Consider the following 21,197-nt stretch of genomic DNA (forward strand, 5'->3'; position numbering starts at 1 on the left):
TCCCCTGCCTCTCCAGAGCCTGTCCCCAGAGGAAACGGCTCCGGAAGCCCAGCCCGCCACATTAGCGGGTGTCCGGGCAAGTATCGGCGAGGTTCTGTCTGGCTGGGGGGTGGGGGGTGGGGGGTGATGAGCCCCCCCCCGATTTCGATCGTGCAGAGAGCGAGCCTGCTGACAAAGCCACTGTCGAGAATTCTGACAGCGTGGAACCGAGGGGAGAAAGGGACGCTTCTGGGCTGCTAAATTAGACACCTCGAAGGCAGCTGAGGCCATGGGCAGCGTCTGGAGACCGACATCGGCTTTGCTCTGGCAGGCGGGGAAAAGATGTGGGGGCCCGTGACCGTTCCCAAGAGCTGATGAAACAAGTGAAAATCACTCGAAGGAGGCCTGGAGAGGGGCCTCAAGGTCACCTGGTGCAGGGACGGCCAACCGCCCGCACGGGGCCCCTCCTCCACCCACGTCGCCACACTCGCGTTCTGCATTTCCCTGATGGCCAGACGCTGAGGACTCTCCCGCGTCCTTCTGGACATTGGTGCATCGCCCTCTGTGCAAGGCCTGCTGGAGACTTCCCTCCATTTCTAAATGCTAGCTGCCTTCTTCTTACTGAAAAAGAAACAGAACTCTTACATGTTCTCAACACGAATTTCATGTCAGGTATGTTTCATGAATTTCTTTTCCCAGTCTCTGGCTTTGTCTACTGATTTTCTGAGTGGTGTCTTTTTGAAAAACATTCATTTTTAATTTAAAAAAAAAAAAAAAAAGCAGGGCGCCTGGGTGGCTCAGTGGGTTAAAGCCTCTGCCTTCGGCTCAGGTCATGGTCTCAGGGTCCTGGGATCGAGTCCCGCATCGGGCTCTCTGCTCAGCGGGGAGCCTGCTTCTCCTTCTCTCTCTGCCTGCCTCTCTGCCTACTTGTGATCTCTATCTGTCAAAATAAAAAAATAAAATCATTAAAAAAAAAAAAAGCTTAACTTAGCACACCTTTCTCCTATGGTATCCTGACTGTCCTGTGTCCCATCTAAGAAATCGCTGTGTCTTCTCTAAGAAGGCTTTGTTTTCCAGGATTCCAAGGTTCCAAGGTTGGTGTCTTTCTCCTTCTAAGAGCTATGTAATTTTAGTGTTTATGCTCAGACCTCTGATCCGTCTCAAGATGTCCGTGCATGGTTTGGGGTAGAGATCGAGGTCCGTTTCTCTTTGGGGACATTCTGGAGTTTCAGGACAATTGGCTGAAAACTTTTTTCTTCTCCCTGGATCACTTAGATCCCCTTGACAAAACCATGGCCCACACAAGGGTGGGTGGGTCTATTCTGGAATTCTATAATCTTATTCCATCAACCTATTCACCGATGCCTGTGACAATAGCAATTTGTTTTACTTTTTATTTTTTAATAGAGAGTTTCCAAACCAGATGCTTTAAGTCCCTAGCTTTGTTCTTTTATGAAATTGTTTATGACCATCCTAAGGTCCTTTGTATTTCTCTACAAACTTTACAATAATCTTGTCAACAACAACAACAACAAAAAGCCCGCTGGGAGACCAGGCACCTTAACACTATCCTCTTCCAATCCATGAACATAGTATATACACCACCATTTTCAAGTCTTCTTTCATTTCTCTCAATATTTTGCAGTTTTAGGTAGTCTGGGCCCACCATGTTGGTCCACTGTCTCTCTCTTCTCCTTCTGCGGTTCCAGTTACACGTATGTTGGACCCCTGGCATGGCCCCACGTGTCTGAGGCTCTGCTGGCATTTTCTTGTCTCTCTGTTCCTTCAGGTGTCTTCCTTCCATTGAACAAGCCTTCCGTTGACCTCCCTCCTCTACTGTCAGCATCTTGTATTAAAGCAGATCCGTGGCTGTTCAGCTCAGCTATCGTGGTCTTCAGTTTTAGTGTCTTCATGTGGCTCTCTTCGTCGCGTCTCCTCCTCTGCTGAGGCTCCCCATCTGTTCATTCACTCTGTGCACACTTTCCTCGAAGTCCCTGACCATGTTAATAAAAGCTGCGGACTGTAACATCGGGCTCATCCCCAGGTTGGTTCCTATTGACTTTTTTTTTTTTTTCTGAATATGACATTTTTTCTGTTTCATGGCAAGTCTGATGACTTTGGACTGAACATCAGACGTGACAAAAGATCCATTACGGAGATTCCGTTATTTCTACCTAATATGTGTTCTAACAAACCGTCAATTTGGTTGGACTCAAACTTCAAACTCCGTCTTTCCAGCAGGGAGCAGCAGCTGGAATCCTGCTGAATTTTGGTTTTTGGATGCCAGACTTCCCATCCCCCTCTGGAAGCCTCAGGGTCTTTCTTGTGTGTATGACGTTGAATGGCCAGACAGGGATTTTGGTGGATTATTAGATCTGGGGGCTCTGAGGTCCCTCCTACCCTCTCAGGTCCCTCCCTCCCAGCATTTCCTTCCTAACTTTCTGGCTGCTCTCCCAGCCTCAATGTCTTCCCTCTGACACCGTAACTGGCAGGAGTGCAGCTTTCTACCTGGACTGGGGAGCACCCTCAGGCAAAGGCCACAGACTCTCTAATCCCGCACACAGTGAGCACTCCTTGAAGAACCTGGGGTTCCTGCATGTGAAAGTGACATGAGGCCCTCCCCTCTCCCTGTACTCACAGGAGAGACATGACCACACAGACTAGGACCCTGGGAATACACCCAAGGCAATTACCCCAACACATATCCATGACCACGCTCTCAACCTGTTTCCTTCCTCAAAATCAATAAAGACAAGGACCACTCACTCGTAGGGGATCCCTCTTCACGCACCCCTCCCTTTCACCTCTTCCGACTCACTCAGGGCTGTAGCTATAAACAACAAGAAACACGAGATGAATAGCTGTGTTCTGGTGTCTTAACTTGCAACAGAAAAATCTAAAAAGCGCAGCCACCATCCCTTCCCTCTGCTCTGCAAGATGTCTGTTACCCAAAGCCCGCTGAAGACCAGAGAAGCGAATGGTCAGTCACCTGCCTATAATGGCCTCAGTTTCCCCTCCTCTGGGGTCCTCATCCTACAGCTGTAGACCACTCATACTCCCGTGCTTTCTACATTTATCCTTCTTTCACATTTGAAAACACTCTCCCAAACGTTCTCTAAGTCAAGCCAATGAGCCCTAAGAAATACATGTTCTTGGTATTATTGGAAACGATAAAATGGCGTCCACTTTGTGCGTGGTGAGAACGGAGGGGAATAAAAGTAGCAGCAAAGAAGTGGGTTTCTTCTTCATTCAGACAAAATTATGGGGCTGCCTGGCTGGCTCCGTTGGAAGACCATAAGGCTCTTGACCTCAGGGTCATGGGTTCGAGCCCCATGTTGCATATAGAAGCTACTTAAAGAGATAAACTTCAAAAGATATTATGAAGGTAAATCAAACACATTTGCTTAGCTCGGCAACTAAGATAAAACAAAACACCCATCACACCTGGTTGGTTAAATCGATACCTCTCCTTGGACGGTCTCTGTGCCAGCAACTGGATGAAGGCACCTCACCATCTAGGTGGGGAGACGGACAGGGTAGCAGTTACGCCTGAAATACAGGTGCTTCTGGAATGCCATGGGGTCATCGGCGCGGGGTAACAAGCTCTGCTTCCCAGTAGTTCTGACGTCTGGCCAACGTGGGCGTGGATATCCCACTGTCACTTTGCTTTTCAGCAAAGTCCTCATCTCCAAAAGTGAGTTTCCTGAACAGGGTAGGGGACACCCAATACGTCTCAGGCATCCCTCAGAACAGATTAGTCTATGCCAAGACCAGCTGAGTCCAGTGCCCCGACAGCCACGGCTGCTGGACAGGAGGAAAAAGAAATGACAGATGTGGCTAGGGAGGGGAGTGTGAGTCCCCTGAGCGTCGGAGCATCCCAAGTGCCGCGCACTGACCGGGAGGGAGTGCCACCTGCACCAGGATCCTGGTCTCTGGCCTGCTGGGTGTCGGCTACAATCCAGCACCCGGATCTGGGGCACAGGGTCCCATAGCAGGGAGGGCCTCCCACCGGGGCCTGGCACACTTGACCCCACCCCAGCCCCACATCTTACATTCCTACAAAATCCAAAAATACCTTCCGAATCGGCAGAGGCCAATGCCATCTGTTCTGTGTCATTTTTGTGTCACACGGTCCCGATTACAGCCTGATTCTTTGCCAATCAGTCCCTCGGGCTGACAGAGACTCACGTCGGGGACACTCTAACGTATCAGAGGCTACAGGTCACAGAAAACCTCGAGGTCCGTGCCCCACGGAAGCGTGCGCGTCCCGGCCCTTGGCAGCACCAGACGACAGCTGGCAGGTCCCCACCTCCTCGGGCCAGTCGGGAGCATGCCAGGTCGCCGGGGGTAGGAACGGGACTCACCAGTCTGCCCACCTCGAGGGGAGGCCGCCGGGCGAGTATAAGGTGAATCCTGGGCTCGGCCAGTCTCTGGCTGCGTCACTCTAGGCAGGAGGACCCCAGCCTCAGTTTCCCCATCTGTGAAGTAGGAATAACCTCATCCCCCAGGCGAGGTGGTCGGAAGGATCAGCCTCGATGAAAGTGACCGGCACAGGCCCGGTATACAGTAGGCGCTCAGTAAGGGGCGGCGGCCTGTTACCCTCGAGGTGGGAGGGGAGTTCAGTGGGACGACAGCCCAGGGACCTGTGCTCAGTAAATACACAGACACCGTCCAGGTTTTGAAAGACCAGGAGGCCCGGTCTCAGCGCTGACGGGGCCTTCGCGGGCCTCAGAGACGGCCTTTCCCTGTCCCGCTGCCCACAAGCGAGCCCAGGGACAGTGCGAACGGGGCGGGTTCGGGGAGAGAGCCTGGATCAGATCAGAAAGGGCAGGTGAGCCCAGGGCCAGGGCCAGACCCCGGCTCCAGGGAGACCCTCGGGTTCCCTTCTCGCAGGGACATGGACACACGGGTGGCCCTGGCCCCCCCGCCCCCACCCCTGCTCCACCCTCCCCGCCCCCACTCTGCGCCTCCCCAGGCTCATCGTTCCCTTCCTGCCATTTTCTAACAGGCAGCCTCCCTAACAGATGCTAAATCCCAACAATTATTTTCGTCCTCACCATGGCCTGCTGCCCCCCCAGAGAGGGCAGAAACCCGCCTCCCTCCCACCCCAGACCCCAGGGCCCGACCTGCCCGATTCTGTTACAGAGTCAGCTGCTCCGAGAGGGCCCCCCCGCCAGGAAAATCAAAGAAAGGCAAACAGACCCTCTGCTTTCGGCCTCCGGGGAGCCTGTGCGTTTAGCGTGGACATAAAACACGGCTGGTGACAGGCGCGGATGTGCGTTCCGGCCCCGGGCTGTCTGACGCTGCCAAGCCAGACGCCGAACCACCATTCACTCGCTACTCAGAAACCAAACCAGACATTTCCTGACCTCGGTCCATGCTGAGCAGCAGGGAGGGGGGCTCCAGGGAGCCAGGAGAAGCCGGCTACGGGCTGGGGGGACGCACATAGGGACAGACACATGGACACACCTCGGCAGACCCTCACCCCACCCTGTGAGGGAGGCGCTGCTCTTCCTACAGCAGAGCCCAGAGAGGGCAAGACAGGAGCCCGAGGTCACGAAGCTGTGTAGGAACACACCAAGTCGAAACCACGGCTGCCGTCTGGGAGTGTCCCGGAGGGAGCCCAGTTTGCCTGGCCCCGTGCTCCCCACCAAAACTCTCTCTTTTCCCAGGACACTTTCTAAGCAGTAGAAGCAATACAACCTCACCACCCCGGGCTGGGTCATACGGGTAAGACTCAGAGGAATGTCCTGGGCCACAGCAGCAGATGGCTCAGGGGTTCAGTCCCTGCATTGTCATGTAGCGTCTGCTGTGTGACCACAGGCCAGTCACCTACCCTCTCTGAGCCTTAATTTCTTCAAATGCAGAATGGGGACAGGACCAGCTGCTTTGCAGTGTTGTGAAGGCTGAGAAGACGGGGACAGGCTCCCGGGGACCGCGACTCAGGTCCCCAGAAAGGCTCCCAGGGACCGCGACTCAAGTCTGCAGAAAGGAAAAACCGAAGGCTCAGGCCCTCCCCATGACCACCAGATACGTCCTCTGTGCCCGTGCGCAGAGCTCAGGTCAAGCTGCCTGCCCTTAGGGGGAACTCAGCTCCGGGGCTGGGGGACAAACGCAGGAAGACATGGTGACACGGTGACAAAGACAGTCCTGGTGTGCTTTTTTAATCTTCTGTGGAAGGAGCACTTCATTTGGCCTCATAAGGCCAGGGTGCCTCCCTGGAGAAGGTGACCTCCAGGCTGGCTTTTGTAGGACGCAGGTCTGTAAGCCGTTACCGCAGGTTCCATGCACGTGACCCAACCTTTCATGGAGAAACGCGGGATGTTATGTGTGTTCATGTTTTAAATAGTTTTTGTTTTGTTTTTTTAACAATCTTTATTCATTTATTTGAGAGATGGAGTGTGCAAGAGAGAGGCATGAGTGGGAGGAGCAGAGAGAGAGGAGGAAGCAGGCTCCCCGCTGGGCTGGGAGCCCGACGCAGGACTCAATCCCAGGACCCCAGGATCATGACCACAGCCGAAGGCAGACGCTTCACGGACTGAGCCGCCCAGGCGCCCCCCCTTCCCCAGGCCACCGAGTCAGGCATGTACTGAGCTCAAGGGCAACGATGTTAAACAGGCCCAGTCTTCCCACACATCCGAGAAGCAAGTACGGAGAACGTGATTCAGAGACGCCCTTATCAGACGCAAGAGAAAGCTCTCCTGGCCACGCCCAGCCGCTCCCTGCTTCCTTCCGGAACCAGACCAACAGCCCATCTTGGAAACGTCCCTTCCACCCGCCCCCCACCCCACCCCCGGCAGGGACTGTTAAATCAGGCCACAGAATCACTGCGCCCGCCTTGGTCCCCAGAGGACCCGGGTCTAATGAGGCAGGAAGAAGAAAATTCACCGAGGTCTGGGCCCTACCGGCGGGTGGCAGGCACCAGAGTACACAGCAGGGCAGAGCGGCAGGGGGGCATCGGCTCCGCCCTCGTTCCTCGGGGCCCCTTGTGCCGACAGAGAATGAGCAGACCGGGACAGGGGGCACAGAGCAGGGTTTCAAGGTCACCCAAGCCCTAGGCCAGCCGGGGCAGCTCAGGCCCGTGCGCCAAGGGGCCGAGGCGATCCAGGAGGGCGGAGGGCGGGGAGCAGGGCGCTGGGCGGCCGGTCTCGCCGGCTGTGGCCAGCTGTCTCCGCACCCAGAACGAGACGACGGCCCTACGAGCCTGGTTACCGGGCAGGGTTTGGACAGGCGGCCTTCACCCCAGCCTGTCCTGTCGCCAGCTCTGGAAGGGCCGCGGGTCTAGACCACAGGGGCAGGAGGGAGGGGCCAGGGCTCCAGGGCTGCGTGCCCCGCCCCCGGGCTGCACAAACAGACGGTGACTTTGAGGGCAGGACGGCCAGCCCTGAGCTTCTGAGTAACCCACAGAGACATAGCTGAGACCCAGACCCTCCCCAGACCCTGGCCCAAAATAAGGCAGGACGCAGCCCGGCGGGGTGAGGAAAGGTTTCCTAAATCCCACTTTGGCAAGTCCTATGCTCCCTCCAAGGGCCCTGGAGCAACACCTCCCCCAGGAAGCCCTCCCAGTCTCTGGCCTGATCCCGCTCCCTCCCGCCCCAGACAGCTTCTGGAATGAGGAGAGCAGGTCCACGGGGCCCATCACACAGACCCGTTCAAACCGCAGTTCTGCCCTTCTGCAGCTGAGCGCGGGTGCCTCGCCTCTCAGAGCCAGTCCCGGGTCCAAAGGGGAGGTCCGGGACGCATCTGCAGGGCTCCACGTGGGAACAGACCCCGCGTGGGCTCCGCGGATGCTGGCGTCACGCCTTCTACTCGGCCAGGCCCCACGGCCGGAGGCGCCTCCCAGAGCTCACATGAGGATGGAGAGACTGTCCCCAGGCTTGGGGCCCCCGGGCTGCCAAGGACACCTGGCCAGGGACCACATATGCCTGGCCGGCTGTCGGCACCCCTGTTGGTCGTACAAACGGACACCTGAACAGCCAGAGGAGAGGCAGCCCAGCCGCACGGAAGGTGGCCTTGCCGAAAGAGGGCTGTGGCGGGGGTCACCGCCTCAGCAGCCCAGAGCTGGAGCCCTGAGTTCTGGGAGGCCCTCGAGCAGGGACACCACAGAGAAAGGGGACACCTGCGCAGCGCCCAGGACTCCCCAGACTCCCCGCCCCCTCCACCAGCCTCCTCCCGCCATGGGCCTAGGGACGGCGACCTCCCAGGCTGGCCCAGGGCAGCGTCCACCAGTGCCTCAGCCCTGGGGCGGGGGGTGTTTCCTTCAACCTCCTTCAGGCTGTGGGGCCGCTGGGGTCCTCCCCACTGGCCGGGAGGGGCGGCCCACCCCACAGGCCGCGGGCTGCTCTTTGTTTTCAGCCCTGTGGAAGAGCCATCCTTTGGGGCGAACAGCCGATGTCCCCAAACCCGGCACTTCCTGACCCAACACGGACGCCCCCACGCGTGCAGGTGTCTGTGAGATGCTGAACTTTTACACCAGCGGCTCGAACGCCTGTGAACTCGGGACAGTTTTCCAACACGCTTTCCGTGCAGTGGGGAGAGGCAGACGGGCAAGGACGGCGGTGGGGAGGGTGGTGGGGGCGGGGAGGGGCCGCCCCTCGGATGAGGGTCCCAGTCAGGCGCAGCGACTGTTCCCATTCCCTGCAGGTGGGGGACCGGGCAGCAGGCAGGTCCCCGCCTCCTCGCGGAGACCAGGAAGACCCCTGCTGCGCGGCGACGGCCTCGTGCCCTTGAAGGAGCATCGGCGCGGGGCGCTCCTCCACATCACGCATCTTAAAGAATTATCCTGACGCTGCTAACATGACACGTTTAAAGCTGTGAAGTCATTTTACGATTCAGCAAAGCACGCAGCTATACATTTAGAGACAAATTATACCTCCCGCCGTGCCACAATCACATTTGTTTAAGCCCGAAAATCACTCCGACTCCCAGGGAAGTGACGGGAGGGCTGAGCCGCGGGCTCCCAGATCCTAACGCCGTGGAGCCTTCACGCTCGAAGGGACCCACACTCCGCCAGCTGCCGCGTTCCCTTCAGACCTGGGGAAACTGAGGCCCTACGGAGGACGTGACACACCCCGAGCAAGACAGAACGTCGCCTTTGCTGCTACTCTGGGTCCAGTAAGCAGACGCTCGCCAGCACGGCCCGAGTGAGTGGCATTGTGTCACCGGGTGACTGAGGGCCCTTGAAAGCATGGGAATTTTACGGAGCAAAACCAGAGCCGGGGTCGCAAGCCCCAGCGTCCGGGGCCCGTATTGCAGGGAAGCAGCCCAAGGCGACGTGCCCGTGATCTCTCTGAGTTCCTGCCGCAGGGAGCTCCCGGGGACCCTCCTAGACACGAGCCCCCACGAGTCGGGGCATCACTACCTCCCTGCGCAGCTGAGGGACCAGGCACCCTCCACATGGTTCTGCCCCTCACAGCCTGACATCTGGCACTGTGGGCTTTGGCACCCCGTCCCTGACCCCCGCCCCCCAGGACCCCCAAGCAGGGCTGCTGAGCAGAGCTGGAGTGACTATGACCCACCCAAGCCCCCTGGCCTACTGTGGGGCAAGAAACCCTTCCATCCCTTCCTAGCTCCGAACACAGAAGGGGTGTAGGTTCCAAATCTCCAAGCGGCCGTGTTAGATGCCAGGAGAAGACCCCAAGATCACAGCCCCCCCCCCCACGGCAGCAGAAGCCAGCAGAGGGGGCTGGGAAGAGAGAGCTGCGTGCTTCTCCCGCTCCACGGTCAGGGACGGCGCCCCGGGAACTTGAAATGGACCATTTAAGCAGCAATATTTCGTGTTAATTTTTTCAACCAGCTGCTCTATTATTTGATTATACATTATTCAGTGATCTCCAAAGTGAGCGTAGAGCACTAGAGAACAAAACGTTAGTCCAGCATCACCCACTCAAACGTGGGGAGGGCCCCACACCCGCTCCTGGAACCATGTTTTTTTGGATCCCAGATCTGTGCCACCCACATGGGGGCCACTAGCCACAAGTGGCTGTGAGCTCACAGGCGTGGCCCAGTGGACGGGGCTGTGCCGTTGGCATCAGGGACGCACCACACTGGGCTCTGTGCCACGGGGGAGAAGGCACATTACCGCACCAGTGATCGGAAACGCGGGCTTCCACGCTGAGTTCCTACCGATTCTGGATAGACAGGAAAATAAAAACACGTTCTTACATTTAATTTCACCTATTTCTGTTCCTACTAGAAACCCTACAACTGCACCCGTGGCTCGTGTTCCTTGCTCTCCCAAAAGGCGCTGCCACGGCCGTTTGGGAACTGGGGGGAAAAAGCCACAATTTCGGTGAAACGGGTGGACAAGAAACACCACCTTTGCCTGCAGGCTCCGTGTGTGCCCACTGGGTGCTGAGGCCCCCACGGTGTCCCTGGCGGTCTTCCTGAAGCCAAACCTGATGCCTACGGGTGACACGTAGGGAAACGGAGGCACAGAGGTGGGTAACTTGTCAAAGACCACGTAAGGAGGAGGTGACAGAGCCCAGGCCACGTCCGATGGGACGGGCATTTTGCTGCTTCAGACAGAAGACGTGGCGGCAGCAGGAAGGACGGAGTGCCCTGAACGGCCGACATGCCTGCTCCGAGGGGCCCTTCTCAGAAGGGGGTTTCCACTGTGCAGTGGTGTCCTATAGGCTGCGGACACTGGGGACACTGGGGACAGCGAAGGCTCTAGACAACCCCAGTAAGAATGACCCCTCTAAGGGGTATTCCAAAAGGGCCCCAGGGGAGACCCACATGACCCCAACCTCCTGGGGTCCTAGGGGACAGGGGGTGGGTCTCATCCCCGTTTCCAGCTCCTGACCCCGAGCGGACACACAGGAAGGGCTTCGTGTCCCGCTGGTCACTGAACAGATATGTGATCCACTCAGGGAAAGCGTCCAGGGTGCCACCCACACGTGGCGGTCCCTCGCCGGAGCCCCAGAACCACACCAGCTTCCCTGCGCTGGGGGGGCGGGGACAATGTCCAACCCCCTCAAATAGCTGCGTGTCTGAGGTCTGGGCAACCGGCAGGGCCCTTGGGAGCACAAGGGGACCATCGCTTCGGACCCCTGGCCGCGCACTCAAGGCAAAGAAGCAGCCGGCCACGCCTGGGTGGCCTGGCGCGCTCCCTGCCAACACCGGGCGTCGGATCCGAGCCAGGGCCCCAGTCCAGCCTCGGAGACCCGCAGCCGCCTCCCCTGCCCGCAGGGTCGGCAAAGAAACGGCAGGTCTGCGTGCGTCTTGTAAACTGCCATAATGGATAAATCCCAACCCCGAGCCCACGGGGAACGGACGCGAGGAAATCGTGCTTTTCGGTGAAAGGAGAAAGGGGAGAAAAGCATGAAAATTTATTAAACGGGAACCACCGGGGCCAAACCGTGAGTTAGAGACAAATTCATCCTCCTTCCCTGTAATTTAGGATTTGCGTCGGCAAGAACCACAGTCACGGGGACTCCTTGGCGAAGGACACGCACGCTTCAGGTCACAGAAAACGCTACTAGCTCGTGCCCCCTGGCCTGGACTCTCCGTGGGAGCGGAGTCAGTCCCGAGTCTCCGGGGGTCGGTCCCGTGGCTAACAGGCACCCTAGGGCCACCCCGGGACTCGGGGCCCAGGAACACGACACCGCCAGAGTGGGGCAGGGGTCCCCGCATGGCCGTGGAGGGGAGACTCCCTGGCTGGTTGGAGGACGGATTTCGCACCTGGTCTGGGCTGCCCGAGGCCAGTGTGACCCTGTCCTTCCAGTGGGCCTCCGAGCCTCCGTTTCCCCACCCTTTACAAGGTTGGGGGAGCAGCCTCTCATTCAGGCCCGCTCCCCAAGAGGCCCCTTTCTCGACAGCCATGTCCCTCTGTGATTCCTGGGGCTGGTCGGGGCAAACAGGCAGGGGTGCTCCAGGACTCGGGCACAACTCAAGAGGACCCCGGCCCCCACATGTCTCCTTCAGGGCACTCTCCGGACGTCGCACCTGCACGGGTGCCCTGAGGAGCCCCACACGTCACAGCGGGGTCATCTCAGGACCCTGGGGCCAGCCCGGTGTCAGGAAGGTGGACCAGGGGCAGTCACTTCCACCGGATGGCAAGGTGCCTGATTCACAGACTCCCCCGAGACTGGGCCGCCAGCTCGGTGCTGACATGTTGGGTTTTGGATAACTCAGACTGTTGACATAGACGGGGATCCCGCCCCACACCCCGGAGGCAGCCCCGGCCGGAGGGCAGGCATCAAGCACAGAAAACACTCTGGGCTGACGGGCTGAACGCCAGCTCTTCCTGGGTCTCGTTCCAGGCTGTGCTGCAGGATGAGGGGGACAAGCACAGTAAGTCCTCCCGGAAGGTCTGGAACAAGGCCACGTCTGTTGTCAAACGGGAACGGTGGGTCTGGTTGGCAGGAAGCTGGGAAGGGCAGGGGCCAGCCGGGTCAGGAGCCCCCGGGCACCGCCCCACACCCGGGACAGGCCCATCGCTTCACGAGCCTTCTCGCCCGCAGAAAATGGGGGTGTCCCCTCCTCCTCCACCACGGCCCCTCCTCCCGGAAGCTGCCCGGAGCCTTTCTCTGAGCCGCAGGACTCCACCCCCGGCCACAGCGGACCCCGCAGAGCCGAAGGACCTCTTCAAGAGCCTCGGCCCCAGGCTTCTCCTCGGTTCCTGGGGGCTCCGGGACCGTGAGGCAGAACAGCCGGGAGGGTGGCTGGGTGTGAGCTGCGGAGCACGGCGCAGGCGACATGAGTGTGGGGTCCTGGGACGGGGGATGCCCCCCACGGCCTCAGGTGGCCGGGTCTCAGCTCCTTGCCCACCCCTGCTGGGCCACGAGACACCCCTGAACCCGCAAACTGCCTCTGCTTGTAGCCTGAGCTCCAGAGGTCTCTGCTTCTGGAAACACCAGCTCTCCCCACCCCAGAAGATGCTGGGGAACCTTCCAGAACACGGAGGGAGGCGTGAAATGAAGAAGCACTCGTCCACCTGAGCTCCCATGGAGCCGGGGGCACCCGTGCCACCACCAGCCGCGTGGAAGGCCCCGGGCGGGACAGCAGGACGGCTCTGCCCGGAGGGGACCGCAACGCCCCCGTCCCTGTCCCCGTCCCCGTCCCCACACCGTCCCGCGGGTTCCTTACTCCGCCAGCTCCTCCAGGCTGCGGTACACATCATCGTCGTTCTCCGCCGTCTCCTCCGAGGGGAAGGGCCTGTGGAGACAGGAGAGGGCGGTGAGCAGGTCTGCACGCCCCGGTCGGGCACCCAGCCCGAGCGCCCCACGGCCTTGCTGGCCCATGAGGGAACCGGTTGGGGACAGCAGGAAGCTTTCGCGCTGGGACTCTCCTGCCTCTGCACGTCGGGGGGATGTGGGCTCCCAGGACACCCCATGGTTCGCACAGGCCGGGGGGGCTGCTAGCTCCATGCACCACAGGACAGGACACAGGAGGGCACTGTGGCAGGGACCACGGAACTCCAGGCGACCCACCCTCCACCCCCGGGGGCAGCGGCCGAGTGTGCGGTGCGGGAGGCTGCCCACGTGCCGAGCCCACGCCGGGGCTTCTGAGAAAGCTGGTGCTCCCCAGCCATCCTGCACACCAGCCCACTGGGGCCGTCTCGGGTCAGAGCACATCCTGAAAAGCGCTGGACCTTCTGTCAGGGGCTGCCTTCCCAAAGGACCTGTCTCCCCTCTGGAAAGGGAGCCATGGGGGGAAGGGGCCCCAGACGGAGCCTGGCCAGTCCCAGTAGTGTGCACTGGATGCCCGCACGGATGTTCCCTAGCTCCTGGGTCGTCCCCACAGGTAAGCCGTCCCCTGAGGCCACACCAGGGCCCCCAGCCCCTGTCACAGTCCCCTCCCGCGGCCTCGTGCCCCAGGAGCGGTCACTTCACCTCCCGTCCTCTCTCCCATGCCGACTCCTCTCCGGCCCATGAACCGACATCCAACCCCTCCTCCCGACAAGGGTGACAGTGACCTCGGCACTGTGGAACCCTAAGGCTGACGTCACACGTGGTGAACTCCTGCAGAGAGACTTCCTGGGGGTGGGGGGCGGGGCGGGGGCAGCTCAGAATCCAGCGGAACCGAGTCCGCTCCTCGGAGCCCAACACCCTCGTTCAGGGCCATGAGCCCCTTGAGAATAGAGCCGCAAACCCCGTGCGCGTCCGTCACGGCCAACGACAGACGACCACGAGGGGGGCCCGAGCAGGAGAGGGAGGGGCCGCCCCCCAGATGAGACAGGGACACACAGGGTGGGGGTGGCCTTGCCCCTGCCCCCGTCTCGTGCCCCCGTCCCCTCTGCCCCACGTCCCCAAGACCCAGCCTCCGTCAAGATTCCACTCACTCCCGCCTCATGGCAGAAGACCTGACCGGGTTCTCAGCCTGGGTCCACGTCCGCCCAGCACGGAGCCTGGCACTGAAGGCAGGGACAGACGGACAAAGGGGTGGATGGCGGACGGCTGTCTAGAAGGAGGTGAATGGGACAGCGGTTGATCTTGGGCCAGCGGACACATGAAGGAGATGGGGGTGGACGAAAGAGTGGCCAGGAGGCCAGGGAGCGGACGGATGTCACAGTCGCAAGCCGTCGTCCACAAACGGCCTGAATCAGCTACGGGAAAGCACCTTCAAGAGGGGCGCCGAGAACCCAGCGGAGGTATTCGAGTCTCCCCTGCGTTGTGACTTTACAACTCTGACCCTGGTTTGGCACCGGGGACGGCGGTTTGCACAAGGGCACCACGCGGGGCTCCGTCCGTGCTCTGTCCTGAGGCCCGAGGGGTCGCATTACGGCAAGGACCGGCTCCGTCCTCCGGCCCCAGGAACTGCAGCGAGCCCCTCAGCCTCTGGGCCTCAGTCTCCTCCTCCGTGAAAGGGGGACAGCAGTCCCCACTCCTGCTGGACCTTCCCCAGTCGTGTTGGACCCTGAGCATCCCGGCTTCACTGAGCAGTAGAGTCTACAGGGACCAGCGCACGCACTGCCGTGTGCACCACTGCCACGGCGGCCGCTCGTTCCCACAGGAGGCCGCCCGCCAGCCTGGCTCCGGAAGCAGGGGGCCGGGAGCAGCAGGAACAGGTCACACACGCTCGCTGCTGGGAGGCGCCAGGACACGGGCTGTCCATCACCGCCGCAGAAGCCGGTCCATCCGGACCAGTCCCAAGGACGGAGAGGACAGGTGACAGCCACAGTGAGAAGGGCAGCGTGGGGACGTGGCGTGACGTGTGGCAGAAACGGTCGCTTGGCTAGAAGCCCTCTGCCCGTGGTGAGAGACGCCGCCTCGGGCTTCTGAGCTGGCCCTGCGCGTCCCTGGACATGCCCAAAGCACCAGGAAACCTTTTGCAAAAGCGCCACGGTGACTCTTGCCCTGTTCCTGACGCATCTGCCTGGCACGGGGCCGTCCCCACCGCTGGGAGCCGAGCTCCAGGCCGCAGACGGCACAGCTGACCCCGGGCCGCAGCCTGTTCACGACAGTCCCCGCCCCGGGCCGCCACGCAGCTCCGTGGCAAGCAGAATGACCTCACCGCCCGTCTGCACACGGGTGCGTCCTGCCGCACGTCCTTCCTGCTCCGCCTCTGAAACGAGCCGACGCTGTCGCACGGCGGCCCTGACCCATTTCTCTGGTGGCGTCTGCTGAGACGCGGTTGCTGCTTCGTCTCCGGCGCAGCCATCGTCACGCCCCCGAGGGTGGGGCAGGACTCGCCAGGTCTCTGGACCCAGGATGTGTGGACGTGCTCACTGGCCCCAACAACGAATGCTCTGGGGACAGGGCACCCGTGGAGGAGGAGCCACAGTCCCTGGAGGGCCTCCCTCCCATCCCTGCTGACCGGCGGGGGTCTCTGAACCCCAAGACCCCCACTGCCGGCAGGTGTCCATGGCAGCAGCTGCAGGAGGACAGGGCTTGGGCTCGCGGGGACGCTGACCGGCGTCTGGGAAGGGCGGCATCAGCCCCACACACCAGGCACGCTGGAGGGGCCCCCCCATCTGGCCCCTGTCCCGGAGCCCGCTGCCCAGCCACACAGCCCATGCTAAGGTCCTGGGGCCGCCGAGGACCAAGTACCACGAACCAGGTGGCTTAAACTGGCAGAAATTCACGCTCTCGGTGCAAAAGGCCAGAAGTCCTAATCAAAGTACGGGCAGGGCCACGCAAGGCTCTAGGGAGGTGGGCCTCCTGCCCATCCCGGCTCCTGGGACCCCAGCAGTGTCCCTGGGCTGTGGCCGCGTGCCTCCAGCCTCTGCTTCCATGGTCCCACTGGCCCCCCCCTGCCGGGGTCGCTCCTCCCTGTGTCGTCTTACATTAAGGCCCTGGGGCTTTCCCCAGTGAGCCCCATTCACAGGTCCGGGGTGTATGTTCCTAAAGCCACGTTCAGCCCACACCCACTTGCACCGGGCTCGCCTTCGAAGGCATCCTCAGGCCCCACCAGAGAACCACCTCGCGGGGCTGCTCCGGTCCTGGGCCCTCACCGAGGGCTCTGACCATCAGAAACCGGGGGCCTCCCTTTCAGAGGCCGGGAGGCAGGCGCAGGGCTAAGGCACCTGCTGAAGGTTGTACCAGCAGCCCAGACTCGAGCGCCGCCGGCCAGCCCCTCACCCTGTGCTGCTGGGGCTTGGGTCGTGTTCCCCACTCACCCCACCCTGCCCCGGGTCCTACTACGACACACTCAGCCATCTGTGACCCAGGTCCTGTGTCCATTTCCCCACCTATGGGCAGAAGCCCTCTGGGTCTCAGTTTCCCCACACGTAGGAGGAGGGACGAAGGGCTGAGCAAAGGGTCTGAAATCCAGCCCATGGCCCTCATGAGTCTGCAAGGGTCACGGCGAACATGGCAGGTCCAGCCCCCCCTTGCCTCCCGTCCCACCGCCTGGCGCAGGAGGTCCCCGCCCAGGAGGCCGCTGGTGCTCCCGGGGCTTTCATCAGGCAGCAATTCCCCCATCTGGGCACCGGGGACATCTGCCAGCAAGGACAGGCCAGTGTGGGCACTGGTGACAGCTCCCTGTCGTGATTCTGAACTCGGGCACCGAGCGGCCCCAGGAAGGCCCGAGGGGGCTGGGAAGATGCTCGTGAGCCACAGATTGGAGCAGATGCTTGCGCTTGGATGCCCGCTGTCCCCTGACATCTTCTCCGAGCACCTCCAACAGAGCGGTGACCCTGGGCTCCCCGAGGCGTGGGCACCACGGAGCTCGCCCCCAGGCAGAGCCCACACATCCTCCATCAATCGGGAAGCGGGAAACGCACACAGTTCAGCCCACTCAGCCCTCCAGGTGGGCTCCGGCAGACCCCCGCTGGCAGGAGAGGAAACCGGGGCACGGAGAGACGCCCCCTCCCCTACCGTGCATCGGGGCCCGGGCTGCGAACTTCACGGAGCTTCCCTGAGGCTTCACAGCAGCCGGGGAGGGAGCTTCAGCTGTGACACTCCTTTTCCAAAGAGGCCACAGACGCTCTTTGGGAAGAAACTGACCCGGCGTCCCACCACCACGCAGGTCGGCGGGGTCACACCTCCGTCCGCCCCCTCCCCAGCGTGGAACCCGGCTGAGTGCCCGGGCTGCACCGGGGAGCAGACGGGGCCTCCCGTTCTCACTGCCAGACCCTGACCGGGCCAGAGGCCGTGAGCTTCCCCGCGCCACACGGAGACCCACCACCCCACACTGGTGTGAAACAGGCCGAGGGAGGACGGGTGGAAGACAGAAGGGTGGACGGAAAGACGGATAAGCGGACGGACAGATCGACAGATGTGTGGACAGACAGGTGGGCGGCAGGTAGGGGCAGGACAGACACACGGACAGATGGAAACACAAGCAGAAAGATGACGGACGCAGGGACGGGGACACCGAAGGGAAAAGGGAAGCACAGGCAGGTGGGCGGGTGGGTGAGAACAAGGAGGTAAGTGTGGAGATGACAGACCGACGGACAGACGGGACAGACGGGTGTGTGGAGAGCGGGCCGGCTGCACCGACAGGGGCTGGAGGGCGGGGAAGGGGAGCCCGCGGGAGTGGGGGGGGCGCGGAGGCCGCGTGAGCAGCCAGGTCAGCGTCCTCTGTGCGCAGGTGCGGCGCCCACCTGACCCCCAACACGCAGGGTCAGAGCAGGGACAGGCAGCCACACTCGGTCTTTTTAAAGGCTCTGCCCGGCCGTGGAGGCTCCAGCCGGCCATTGGCGGCCCTCCTGCCGGGCAGCCCCCTTGCTCCCTCTGACCCATTCCAGCACAACTCAGCTCCCCGCTGCCCTGGCACAAAACGACCCCGTTAACGCATTTTCAACCAATATGGGTCTCTCCAGCTCTGGGGGTGGAGACGGGCGCAGGCGAGCGTTCCTCAGGAGGTGGGCTCAGCGGCAGGGGAAGGATGAGAGAGCCCCCCCACCGGCGTCTGTGTGCAGACAGACGGACTCGCTGGACGTCAGCTGGACCCCTGTGCCGGGCGCTCCCCCTGCCAGGCCCCGTTCACGGACAGCGGCTGCGGCTCACCTGCAGGGGACACTTGGGTGTCCCGGGGAAGGACAGTGTAGGCCCTGGACAGCGGGAAAGGTTCAGAGCCTCGGGCCCCCACTCGGGAGCTCTGTCTTTGTGGTCAGTGTGGACAGGACATGGCCATGGTGCCCGCCAGGTCAGTGTCTGGTTCTCCCCTCCTCCCGGGAGTGGGTCACGGTCCCAAGTGGGGGCGGGAGGCTGAATGGAGCCACAGAACGTCCCTTCCCAGGAGGCGCGTGCCAGAAGCAGGAAAAGCAGGGGTCCTGCTGTCAGATGAATGGAGAAGGCCCCCGCGGTGCTGGTGCCACCCTGTCCCCTGCCCTGGGGGCCCCTCCTGCTTGGAGGCAAGGTCTGTGTCCACACACCTGCTGGGCCAGGGTCGGAAAGAACCAGCCAAGCAGAGCCACACCCACATGAGAGCCCCCGCACTCCGGGCCTGGCCCACACAACACAGGCCCCTTTGCCCCGCCTAGCAGCCCCCCTGCCCCCAGCAACAGCCCTGTCACCAGCCCAGCAGCCACTGGCTCTCCGATCTTTAAACCCAGTCCCTCCCTTCCCCCTGCGCTCGCCTTCTCTCCCCAACACTTCCCAGGCAGGATGGCCACACCCCACCTTCAGCACAAGGAGGGCCATCCCTTCTAGAACCGTCACAGGAGCCCCCGGGGGAGGGTCTGGAACACTGCGGGCACCCACTGTGCCAGCGGGCATGAGGCCGGCGTTCAGATTCAGCCGCTGGCACACGGACGGACAAGCTGTCAGGGTGCGGAAGCGGGCGTGCGAGGAAAGTGATGCAGCGACCACGTCAGCCACAGGCGCGCACCAGCGGACACGGCTGGCTCTGCCCACGCCTGGAGGCCCAAGCAGGGGCCGCGGCAGACGTGGGGAGAGCAAACCGCCGAGGCGGTGGGAGTGAGGGGACAGCCAGGCCGGGGCTCTGCGCTTGACACGGCCGCCATCACCGGAGCCGACACCTGACCGGGCAGCCACCCGCTGGACGGAGCCGCGCTGTGCGGCCGGGACACGCTGGGAACGGCCGGACACAACCGTGACACCCAACGGCCCACGGGGGGCCTCGTCCGAGCCCCTCCCAGAAGGAATCTCAAGTCTCCCAGGGACACTGGCAGCCCACGAGGCCGACCCCATCGTCATCAGGGAAGGAAGAGGGACACGGGCTCTTCCGACGACACGTGGCCAGTCACCAGGTGGGACAATTAAAACCATCTTTCTGGCAGAATGAGCTAATAAGCACACGAAAACAGCCACTTTCCGTCCAAACCACTCACACACAGTCCAGTCGCCTGTATGAACCCGGGGGCACCAGATGGGAAAGGGACGTGGGCAGGAGGGGCCCGTAGGGGGAGCCGGGAGTTGTGAGATCCGTGGCTGGCGTCCGCAAACACAGGACGCCTCGAGGACCGGCCGGGGCTTCAGGGCAGGACGGGACCTTTACTTGGGGACGGCCCAGTGAGGATCGAGGGAAATCGCGCTCCCTCCCCAGAAACGCAGAGAGCAGCGGACCCCCCGCTCCCACGAGACCCCGTCAGGCAGCAAGGGTGACCTCCTGGCAAGGCGGCTTTGCCTCTGGCTTCACCCACAAGAGCATCTGGGCCGAGTCTCACTCCCTGTCCCCTGGCACCCAGAAGACCCAGGAGCGGGTCCTCCACAGCCCGGGACAAGACGGGGGATGTTTCTCTTCAGTACCAGGCGCTTTCCTGGGCTCAGATTTGGATCGGGTGCGTCCGACATCCTGAACGTTCACTTCAAACTGAATAAGGACATTCCCTCTGCTGGGGGGGGGGGTCCCGTCGCTCCCACCCCTGCCCCCACCCCACTCCCACCCTGCAGCCTGCCCGCAGCCCCACCCACCTCAAATGGGGCTGGGGTCTCTCAGACTGAAGGAAAAGACCAAGCCTAAGGACCCCCAGGCACCCCAACAGCAGAGTTTTGGGGCAACAACAGCAAGCAGGAGGCAGCAGGCTGGGGCGCCCCCGCGGCCAGTCACAGCAGCCACTGCCCCGCTCGGAGCCGCCCTCCAGGAGACAGTCACCCAGGCGTGGCGCGTGTCCCCACCTCCGTGCAGCCGTCGTCCGTGCCGTGGACACCGGGATGGGACCCAGCCTCCGGCACCCGGGCACGTCCAGAACACTGGGGCTCCATGGGCTTGTGTGGGTAGAAAATTATCCAAATGTCAGAAAGCAGCCCAAAGGCCTGAGCTCAGGTTTGCCAACAAACGTGAAGGTTCACCACAGTGGGATTCCCCATCGCCAAAGGGGGCAAGCGGCCCAGCGTCCACCCGACGGGTGGAAACCCACACAGCGGGTCTCTATCCCGCGCCACAGCCCGGAAGAATCCGGAAAACTCGTCACCGCGGGAAGGGAGCAGGTCACGAGAGGCCGTGCGGCGTGCGATGACGCCATCAGGCCCATCCACGAAGCTGAGTGCCCGACCCCGGGGGAGGCATGGGGGAGGGGCGTCGGTGCTTATGAGGGACGTGGTTTCCTTCCGGGTGTGAGAATGTTCTGGAACCAGACAGATCATGGGCACACGGCACGGAGAAGGTGCTAAATGCCACGGAACCGTACGCGCTAAGAGGTTTACTGTTATGTCACGTGAGGTTTTCTTCACGTGGTAAAAAGGACAGTGGCCCAGGATGGGGGAGCCGCGACCTGGCAAGGACCCGGTGTCCCCTGCCCCTGCCACACCAGGACCCTTGTGAAGCCGCCCGCGTCCTCCGTCACTGCGGCCCCGCGCCCCACGGCTTGCTGTCCGGCGGCTTTGGAGGTCAGCAGTCTGGAACGGGGCCTCACGGGCTCAAGTCGA

At 61.7% G+C, this 21,197-nt stretch overlaps 1 protein-coding gene across 2 annotated transcripts in view; it reads right to left on the reverse strand.

The window, feature by feature from the left end:
- VAV2 (vav guanine nucleotide exchange factor 2) overlaps nucleotides 1-21,197 on the reverse strand; it is a 144,914-nt gene that overhangs the window by 42,077 nt on the left and 81,640 nt on the right. For both annotated transcript variants that reach the window (XM_044264512.1, XM_044264511.1), the window contains exon 4: nucleotides 13,069-13,137. In XM_044264512.1, coding sequence (XP_044120447.1) covers nucleotides 13,069-13,137 — 69 coding nt within the window. The remainder of the gene's footprint in view (nucleotides 1-13,068; nucleotides 13,138-21,197) is intronic.

This window comes from Neovison vison, chromosome 9 (assembly GCF_020171115.1).
Source record: "Neovison vison isolate M4711 chromosome 9, ASM_NN_V1, whole genome shotgun sequence".
NCBI lineage: Eukaryota > Metazoa > Chordata > Mammalia > Carnivora > Mustelidae > Neogale > Neogale vison.